Consider the following 10897-nt stretch of genomic DNA (forward strand, 5'->3'; position numbering starts at 1 on the left):
AAATTCTTTACTCGGCAAAATGTGAAAAATGAAGAAATTTACAAGTCTCTGCATTGCAGTTTTTGAACTCAGCAGCAAAAGTTGATACTAAATGCTCTAAACTATATACTGTATATACTATACAGTATTGTGTTATTTGCAATGCAATAGAATTTGGAACTTAGGCAATTGCTGCTAAAGTATCCATGATGCTTGGAGATACCCCCTACCTGGTGACCAGCTATAACATCAATGGATCTAAAATTCCACAAAACTTCGCTTGAAACCCAAATGCAGCTACATACCAAGTTTCAGCAAAATCAGCAATGGTCAGGTGTGGACCACCTTCCAGCAAGCGTGCACAAGCGTGTTAGATAGGAGCGAATGGAGACAAATGTTTTTTAGGACTTGATGTGCTGTTGGAGTGTGAGCAAGGTAACATTTATGAAGGGATTCAGGGAAACTGGCAGGCCGAACTTGATTCCTGGAAATGGAAAGTACAGTGCCGGCACTCTGAAGGAAGGGTGTTACCTCGACAACAACCTAAATTTCAGCACCCATATCCAACACATAACAAAAAAAGTATCCAAAACGGTGGGGATCCTCTCCAAGATACGATATTACGTGCCGCAAACTGCCCTTCTCACACTATACCATTCACTCATTTATCCATACCTCACCTATGCTATTTGTGCTTGGGGCTCAACTGCAGCAACACATCTAAAGCCAATAATAACCCAACAAAAAGCCCCAGTAAGAATAATCACTAAATCCCATCCCTGGCAACACCCCCCCCCCCCCACTCATCATAGATCTCAACTTACTCCCTGTTCAGAACATCCACACTTACTACTGTGCAATCTACATCTACAGGACCTTAAATTCCAATATTAGCCTTGACCTAAAATGCTTTCTTGATAGTTGTGACAAGACCCACAGGCATAACACCAGACACAAACATCTCTATGACATTCCTCGTGTCTGACTAAACCTTTACAAAAATTCAATGTGTGTCAAAGGGCCTAAAATCTGGAACACCCTACCTGAAAACTCTAGAACTGCAGACACATTCATCACTTTCAAAACTACCGTTAGAAAACATCTTATCTCCCTGATACACCCCGTCAACTAACTACATGTAAACCACCTGGTGGTTCACACTTACACTCACTCACCCATTGATTATAAACACACAAATACGAATCTTAATCTTAAAATAATGAATCCTAACTAGTCATAAGCTTGCCTATGATACTCCAATATTGACACTATGTATTGTGCCAAAGCAAAAGCATTCACATTGCTAAACTCACAAACTATAATGTAGTCACTTAACCTTAATACCATAATCTGTAATAATTTAAAGTTTAGAATTAATCTAAGTCTGCCCGAAATGCCTAGCCATGCTAGGTGTCCTAGTGGCCCCCTCTGTAATTAGTATTTTAAAACATGTAAACCACACAATATCCAAAATCTGTAAACCCCACATTGTAATCCTTATAGAGAATAAACTTGATTAATTGATTGATTGATTGATCGATCTGTAGTGTAAGCATGCCTCTGGGAAGACAGTGATGGGGTGAATGATGATGAAAGTTTTTCTTTTTTGGGCCACCCTACCTAGGTGGGAAATGGCCGATGTGTTAATAATAATAATAATAATAATAATAATAATAATAATAATAATAATAATAAAAAAAACTCATACTACAAATACATGTAGGACAACAATTCGAGTACCAATCCTGTTCGAAACTCATTCTTGATAGCTGTAACAGAACTCATAATAATAATATAATATAATACCTTTATTTCAAAAGAACATGTACAAGGTATAAAGGCCTAGCTGACATTAATGACATACTACCATATAGAAAACCACTTCTTATGCAGAGCATTTCAGGCAAATTAGGTCAATTTTGTCCCAGGATGCGACCCACACTAGTCGACTAACACTCAGGTATCCATTTTACTGATGGGTGAACAGGGACAACAAGTGTAAGGAAATACGCCCAATGTTTCCACACACAAAACTCTTTGTGATATTCCATGAGTCCAATTCAACCTGTATATAAACTCAGTGCCCCGTAGCCTGGTGGCTAAAGTTCTCGCTTCACATGGCGAGGGTCTGGGTTCGATTCCCATTGAGGGTAGAAATATTGAGCGTGTTTCTTTACACCAATTGTCTATGCTCACCCATCAGTAAAATGGGTACCTGGGAGTTAGTTGACTGGTGTGGGTTGAATCTGGGAAAAAACTGACCTAATATGCCTGAAATGCTCTGCATAACAAGTGGATGTCTATACAGTAGTATGTTACTGATGTCAGCTAAGCCTGTATACAATTTACATGTACTTGTAGTAAATAAAGATAGTATTATTAATATACAAGGGCCTATAATCTGGCACACTCTACCCAAAGATTCTAGAGACTCCATGTCTGCCAACCACTTCAAAACAACTGTTAAAAAACACCTCCATACCAAAACAGTTTATTTCTTTGCAAGGTTACATTTAGAACATGAAATTACAATAATGGGGTACAGTGCAAAGAGAGCCACTATCATGCCTAGGAATTATGGGCAGACTTAATTTAATGGTTTACATTTTACTTAATACTAAAGCAATTAATCATAGTTTGTTTAAGGTATACATCTTCTTTGTTTATAGCAGACAGTGACCCTGACAACAATTCATTTTGTCAAAGCCTGTTCTTGTTCCATCCTTCCTTCAACTCCCATTTATTACCAGAAAGTCATTATTTCCTCTTTACTGAAATAAAGTTCCTTGCTTTCTTTAAACAGTTGCTTCAGGAAAATTAACATAGCAACAAGGTAATTTTTGCCACTAAATGCCTCTCTTGCTCTATTTCAATGAGATTTGGTCTATATAAATAATAATTATTTCTACAAGTACATGTACAAGGTATACAGGCCTAGCTGACATCAACGACATACTCCTATATAGAGAGCCCCTTGTTATGCAAAGTATTTCGGGCAAATTAAGTCAGTTTTGTTCCCAGGATGCCACCAACACCAGTCAACTAACACCCAGGTACCTATTTTATTGATAGGTGAACATGGACAGCTGATGCCTTAAGGAAACACATCCTAGTGTTTACATCCATACTAGGGATTGACCCCAGACCTTGGTGCGTGAGCTGAGTGCAATAGCAATTGAGCTATGGGACACTTTCATAAGTGTAGGTATTGGGCCACATTAATATGATGATTTCTTCAACGCTTTCATTACATATGTACTGTACCAGTGATCTCATGAACATATAAACCACACAAATATAGCGCTTCATAAAACTACATCATCAATCTATCAGATCTATATTTTCTTACTACAAAGTCTCCAGTGTATAAATTTAGTAAAACTAGTGCCAAATCCTAATCGAACATAACTTCACCTTACATAAATTACACTGTGGGATAACACAGGGTTACGTTTTAGTCACTGACACTGTTGCCTTCCCTGACACACCCTCCATCAGCCAGCTATTCTCTTACTTGTATCATGCATACATAAAAAACAAACTAGACCTACTCTCGATGTGTGTGATTCCCCCCAATTTACACTTACATCCACCCAAATGACTGTAAACATAAAATTTTGAATAACGCTATTGCCTAACAAATCTCAACCTAGTCATAAATTTGCCTGAGATACTCCATTATAGGAGTTTTAATAAACACTGTGTATCATGCCAAGACAAAACCATTCTCATTGTTAAATTTACAAACTAATGCAGTTACCTAGCTTTAATATCAATATGCTCCAAAACCTGTATCAATATAGAGTTAGAATTACTATTAGTCTGCCCAAAATACCTAGTCATGTTAGGCATAATAGTGGCCCTCTTTGTAATAATGTAACCAATATTTTATATGTAAACCCCACACTGTAATCTTTACAGAGTAAACTTTTGATTTGATTTGATGCTGGTGACCTAAGAAGGTAGTAAGTTTTCCAGATACCCTTTTCCATTCTGATTATATGCTGTCTACAATATTGTACAGTACATAATCATATTAGTATGAATATATGGGGCAGGTTGCAGTACACAGTAATAATTCTGGACTGAACTCACATGTGCAATATCAAAGATGCCCTACTGTTTTATGTTTATTATACATACACAGCAATAGTACACAGCAATTTTTATTTCTTCAACTGATAATTTCATCACTATTATCTGCTGGGAAAAAAATCAGCCATGAGTACTTACCGAGTTAGAAAATCTGTGATCCCTTTTTTCTTGGTCTTGCCATCACTGTCAGTGAGCACAAAGTCCCTGAGAGAGCCAGTGTCAGACTGGAGGGAGCCAAGGCACACTGCACTGTCAGAAGCAGAGTATGCTGATAATTCAGTGTTGGAACTTGATAAACTGGAGAAGGAACTAGCATCCGTGAAGGAGAGAGAGTTATTGGTGCCAACCCGCTGAAGGCTGTTTCTAGGGCTTTCATAATGTCCTCTTTCTAACGAGGAACTACCGCTGACATTACCAGACGTTGGTGCACTCTTATCAATCAACTTTAATGTTTCCCCATTTTCATCAACTTCTTGAATAATTTCTAACGACTTGGGTAATGAAATTGGTTCACCTGTATCAGACAAACTTAAAAATGATTCTCTGTGAGATTCTGCAATCTTTCCTTTTAAATCTGAGTTTCCATTATCTAACTCTAACTTCTGTTTTTCTTTAGAAAAGTCAATATCACAGTTGCTTTGTATACTAGAGTTTTCCATTCTTTTGTTGTTAATGTCATTTTGAGCTTTTTTCGAAGTGCCAAGACATAACTGCCTGGTTGAAGGGTTATAGACCAGTGGTAAGGACTCTAACAAGGCATCAAGAGACACATTGTGACTTGTCAAGTTAGGAACCTTAGTAGACATGTTCATGTCTTCCTGTGTCTTGTTTACTTTCTTGGGTATAACACACTCTTCTTTGTTATCAGTAGTCATACTTGATGGTAACAAACAAGATGATTCTTGTTCCTCTTGATCTTGTTCACTGTTCTGATGAACACTAACAGCTTCATTGTTATTCTTGTTTGTTCCTGATATAAGTAATCTCTTAGTTAAACCTTTTAGCTTTCTAGGTCGACCAGGCCAGGTGCAGAACCAGCTGTCAGTGAGTCTGTCAGAAGACACTGGCAGGAAGGGTGTCTCTTCTGCCACACACTTGTCACCTGCATCACTCCTGACTCTGGTGCCTTCACTAACACCACATCTCTCACTACACACACTCACACACACACCAGAGTTGTGATTCAGGTCATCAGGAAGACTGGCTGAAGTATTTTCAGTCTCCAGTGAAACCTCGAAGTTATTACCAGTCTTGTGACGACTCCATCCCAGGGTAAAGCCAAGCCCAGAGCTGCTGTTAATACTCTTTAATTCACCTTTAATACCACTCTCAGACTTCCTGGAACTGTGGAACCTCGCCAGGAGCGACTGTGCCTTGAAGGACTCCGGTTTAAAAGGTAATCGACGGGAAACTCTGTGTATGGTGGTTGAGGCAGATATGTGTTCCTTGAGGGAGACATCAGGTGTTGCATCTGCAGTGTTTCCCTTGTGACGAGCAACACTCTCGGTGGCCTCGTCCATGTCTCCAGCAACACTCTGGGGTCACACCACGCCGCAGTATTGCCTCAGTGTACTGGATGTAACACATCTGTGAGGGAGAGAGCTGCAGACAGGTGCTCACTCACCATTTTGTTGTGGTACACTGAGTGAGTCAGGCTGGTGGCGGCTCCTCGACCCCCCTCACACACTACCATACACTACAACCATATTGCTCTCTCAACCTATAAACAGACAAAAATTATTAAAACTATTATATTTTATTGTTGTTCTTGCATATCTTCTTTTTTTTTTTTGTATTTCTACAAAAACTTCTTCCTATGTTATTGTGACGTCTCGCAGAGTTTTTATTTCCTGGTCAAGCACTAGATTATTTAACAACCCAAAACTATTAAAAGTAACAAAAATATACACTTTAAAACATACTTTAGGTGACACTTTATATTATTTAATTAAATATGCTGCAAAATACTTAAAAAACGGGACTAGAGGTTATGATGTGGAAGATAAAGCTTTATTACACGATGTGGAGGTAAGGATGTGACGTCACCAGGTGGAGTGTATTTACAGCTGGTGGAGGAAGAGGATTTGTGTGTGTGCACCGTGAATGATCTCTCCTGCTCCACACACCTTCACCACACCACCATGACAGTCCCCATTGAAGCCATGTACAGTAGAAGCAGGTGAGGCAGTAGGTGCAACAGTGAGGCAGTAGGAGCAACAGTGAGGCAGTAGGAGCAACAGTGAGGCAGTAGGAGCAACAGTGAGGCAGTAGGAGCAACAGTGAGGCAGTAGGAGCAACAGTGAGGCAGTAGGAGCAACAGTGAGGCAGTAGGAGCAACAGTGAGGCAGTAGGAGCAACAGTGAGGCAGTAGGAGCAACAGTGAGGCAGTAGGAGCAACAGTGAGGCAGTAGGAGCAACAGTGAGGCAGTAGGAGCAACAGTGAGGCAGTAGGAAGATCAGTGAGGAAGTAGGAGGAACAGTGAGGCAGTAGGAGGAACAGTGAGGCAGTAGGAGGAACAGTGAGGCAGTAGGAGCAACAGTGAGGCAGTAGGAAGATCAGTGAGGAAGTAGGAGGAACAGCGAGGCAGTAGGAGGAACAGTGAGGCAGTAGGAGCAACAGTGAGGCAGTAGGAGGAACAGTGAGGCAGTAGGAGGAACAGTGAGGCAGTAGGAGCAACAGTGAGGCAGTAGGAGGAACAGTGAGGCAGTACGAGCAACAGAGAGGCAGTACGAGCAACATTGAGGCAGTAGGAGCAACAGTGAGGCAGTAGGAGCAACAGTGAGGCAGTAGGAGGAACAGTGAGGCAGTAGGAGGAACAGTGAGGCAGTAGGAGGAACAGTGAGGCAGTAGGAGCAACAGTGAGGCAGTAGGAGGAACAGTGAGGCAGTAGGAGCAACAGTGAGGCAGTAGGAGGAACAGTGAGGCAGTAGGAAGATCAGTGAGGCAGTAGGAGGAACAGTGAGGCAGTAGGAGGAACAATGAGGAAGTAGGAAGATCAGTGAGGCAGTAGGAAGATCAGTGAGGCAGTAGGAAGATCAGTGAGGCAGTAGGAAGATCAGTGAGGCAGTAGGAAGATCAGTGAGGCAGTAGAGGAACAGTGAGGCAGTAGGAAGATCAGTGAGGCAGTAGGAAGACCAGTGAGGCAGTAGGAGGAACAGTGAGGCAGTAGGAGGAATAGTGAGGCAGTTGGAGGAACAGTGAGGCAGTAGGAAGATTAGTGAGGCAGTAGGAAGATCAGTGAGGCAGTAGGAAGATCAGTGAGGCAGTAGGAAGATCAGTGAGGCAGTAGAGGAACAGTGAGGCAGTAGGAGGAACAATGAGGCAGTAGGCAGAACAGTGAGGCAGCAGGATGAACAGTGAGGCAGCAGGTGGAACTGAGGCAGTAGGAGGAACAGTGAGGCAGCAGGTGGAACAGTGAGGCAGCAGGTGGAAGAGTGAGGTAGCAGGTGGAAGAGTGAGGCAGCAGGAGGCACAGTGAGGTAGCAGGTGGAACAGTGAGATAGCAGGTGGAACAGTGAGGCAGCAGGTGAAACAGTGAGGCAGCAGGTGGAACAGTGAGGTAGCAGGAACAGGAGGTAGCAGGTAAAACAGTGAGGTAGCAGGAGAAATAGTGAGGTAGCAGGAGAAACAGTGAGGTACCAGGTGGAACAGTGAGGTACCAGGTGGAACAGTGAGGCAGCAGGTGGAACAGTGAGGCAGCAGGTGGAACAGTGAGGCAGCTGGAGGAACAGTGAGGCAGCAGGAGGAACTGTGAGGCAGTAGGAGGAACAATGAGGCAGTAGGAGTAACAGTGAGACAGCAGGCAGAACAGAGAGGCAGCAGGTGGAACAGTGAGGCAGCAGGTGGAACAGTGAGGCAGCAGGTGGAACTGAGGTAGCAGGAGGAACAGTGAGGTAGCAGGTGGAGCAGTGAGGCAGCAGGTGGAGCAGTGAGGCAGCAGGTAGAGAGTGAGGCAGCAGGAGGAACAGTGAGGCAGCAGGAGGAACAGTGGGGTAGCAGGTTTAACAGTGAGGCAGCAGGTGGAACAGTGAGGTATCAGTAGGAACAGTGAAGCAGTAGGAGGAACAGTGAGGCAGTAGGAGGAACAGTGAGACAGCAGGCAGAACAGTGAGGCAGTTGGAGCCATCTGTGGCCCAGCATTTTCATATGATCATCTGACTTTGTCATTGACATCATAATGCTGTATGAATATGTTCCATACTCTGAGTCATCGTGGGGATAAATGATCTCGGATGAAGTGATGTTCTGGAGAAGGGTATAGCCAGAGTGAAGTTGCTGCTCTCTGCCTGTCTTCGAAGTGGGTCCAAGTGTGGTACTTACTTTGACAGTATTGGCTTTGTACATAACATAAATGCCACCCACATCCCTCCTGTGTTGAAGGCTCTGATGAAATGACAGATTATCTCTCTCTCTCTCTCTCTCTCTCTCTCTTTCTCTCTCTCTCTCTTTCTCTCTCTCTCTCTCTCTCTCTCTCTCTTTCTCTCTCTCTCTCTTTCTCTCTTTCTCTCTCTCTCTCTCTCTCTCTCTCTCTCTCTCTCTCTTTCTCTTTCTCTCTCTCTTTCTCTCCTTCTCTTTCTCTCTTTCTCTTTCTCTCTTTCTCTTTCTCTCTCTCTCTTTCTCCCTTTTTTTTTTTTTTTTACACAGGGTTTGACAAGGTTAAGGATCCCTAGCTTTATTGACAGCTATATTACAGGTTAAGGATTCCTAACTTTATTGGCAAGCTAAGAGCTGTTACCTACATCAGCTCATTTGAAAGCATTTTTATTGTTATGAGACATACAAGTACGGAACAGGATGAAGTTGGAGCCATCTGTGGGCCAGCATTTTCATTTGATCAACTGACTTTATCTCGTTGACATCATTATGCTGTACGAATGTGTTCCATACTCGAGTCATCCTGGGTATGTATGATCTCAGATGGAGTGATGTTCTGGAGAAGGGTACAGCCAGAGTGAAGTTGCTGCTTTCTGCCCGTCTTGTGGCATAAAAGCTTGTTTCACGCTGTCCTCGAAGTGGATCCAAGTGTGGTATTTTGACAATATTGGCCTTGTACATAACAGTAAGGCCACCCACATCCCTCCTATGTTGAATGCTCTGCTGAAATGACAGATCTATCCAGGATGGGTCCAGGCGAGAGATGAGACGTCTTGCTCTGTTCTCTACTCTGTCAAGCAGTCGCAGATGAGAGGGGGGGGCAGGCAAACCAAGAAAGTGGAGCATACTCAAGGTGTGAGCGTACTTGTGCCTCGTACAGGATCTTGCAACCCCTACTGTCAAGCAGATGCGAGATACGGCGAAGTGCTGTAAGCTTCCTGGCTGCCTTGTTTGCAAGATTTACAACATGGTTCTTCATGGTTAGTTTGGAGTCAAATTTCACCCCAAGGATATCAACTTCTTCTCCAGGTGCCAACATCCTCCCATTCATCCTTACTTCTGCACCAGCATTACCATCATGGTGCCTAGAGACGATCATCATTTGCATTTTCTCAGGTGCAAATGTTACTTGCCATCTATTTCCCCAAGCTGATATAGCTCTCAGCTGGTGATTGATGTAGCTTAGAGCAGCTGGCATTTCTTCTCTTGGATAAGTGAATGTCAGTGTACAGTCGTCTGCATATGCATGTGATTCTGGGATGAGATGAAGAAGGTCGTTGAAGTAGACATTCCATAACAGTGGACCCAGTACGCTTCCTTGTGGAACGCTTGCCCCAATAGGATGCCTTGCTGATTCCATTCCATTGAGGACTACACTTAGAGATCTACCATGAAGGTAATCACTGAGGAGACATAGCGTAGAGCCTGCAATTCCCAGTGCTTGAAGTTTTGCTAAGAGGCCCTGGTGCCACACCCGGTCGAAAGCGCCAGCAATGTCCAGTGCTACCACACAGCTGACTTTGGATTCATCCAGTGACTGGTGCCACTTAGTGGAGAGGTTTAACAACAGATCAGCAGCAGAGTAACCTTTCCTGAAGCCATATTGACGATCACAAAGTAGTGAGTGGTAGTCAAAAAAATCTGTCATTTGTCTTGAGATTATTGTCTCAAGGATCTTACCAGTGATTGACAGGAGTGACACTGGTCTGTAGTTGCTGATTTCTGCTCTGCTCTTCTTTTTGTGAACAGGGACTACATTTGCCTCTTTCCATAGAGAGGGCCATTTACACTGTACTAGGCAGTGCTGAAAGATGTGAGTTAGAGGTGCTGCTAGCTGGTCTGCACATCTTCTCAACAATCTTGGGCTCAACTTGTCTGGGCCCACAGCCTTTTCTTGGTCAAGTGATTTAAGAAAGAAATGCACCTCCTCCTGCCTTATTGTCACCACTGACAGTTTTGACACAGTTCGTGCAGCTAGCCAAGGAGGGTCCCTTGCTGGATCAGGAACTTGCATTTTGGTAGCAAAGTGTTCAGCAAAGAGGTCCGCCTTCTCTTGACTACTAGTAGAGGTGGTCCCATCCTGTCGATTTAGAGGTGGAATAAGTTCATCAGGCAGATAACCTTGTCTGTCCTTGACCAGGGACCACCAGGTTTTGGAGCCTACCCTACCTGATGCTAACTTTCTTTTAGTGTCCACCTCCCATTTAGCAATGGCTCACTTTTGAACATCACCCATATGCCTACAGGCTTGCATGTGCAAGTTCCTGTTATAGGTGGTAGGATGTCTCTTATACCTTCGCCATGCTTTGTACTTAGCAGTAGCAGCCTCTCTACAACGAAAGCCAAACCAAGGCTGATCTGTAGGCTTTGTCACATATTGCCGGTGAGGAATGTGTTCTTGTTGCAGATTAAGGATGTGTCCAGTGAAGGCTTTCACTTGGTTGTCAA

The 10897-nt window shown here is 43.2% G+C and overlaps 2 protein-coding genes across 2 annotated transcripts in view; one reads left to right on the top strand and one right to left on the bottom strand.

The window, feature by feature from the left end:
• Positions 1–5763, bottom strand: part of LOC128703810 (TBC1 domain family member 14) — a gene marked incomplete at its 3' end in the record, with an annotated part of 456580 nt that extends 450817 nt beyond the window's left edge. Inside the window, 1 exon segment of the mRNA XM_070103756.1 lies at positions 4213–5763. Within this exon segment, the coding sequence (XP_069959857.1) occupies positions 4213–5594 (1382 nt within the window).
• Positions 5764–6107: 344 nt separating this feature from the next.
• LOC128703846 (lipid droplet-regulating VLDL assembly factor AUP1) overlaps positions 6108–10897 on the top strand; it is a 168237-nt gene continuing 163447 nt past the window's right edge. Inside the window, exon 1 of the mRNA XM_053798687.2 lies at positions 6108–6253. Within this exon, the coding sequence (XP_053654662.2) occupies positions 6216–6253 (38 nt within the window). The 5' untranslated portion in view covers positions 6108–6215. The remainder of the gene's footprint in view (positions 6254–10897) is intronic.

This window comes from Cherax quadricarinatus, chromosome 87, assembly GCF_038502225.1.
Source record: "Cherax quadricarinatus isolate ZL_2023a chromosome 87, ASM3850222v1, whole genome shotgun sequence".
Classification (NCBI taxonomy): Eukaryota; Metazoa; Arthropoda; class Malacostraca; order Decapoda; family Parastacidae; genus Cherax; species Cherax quadricarinatus.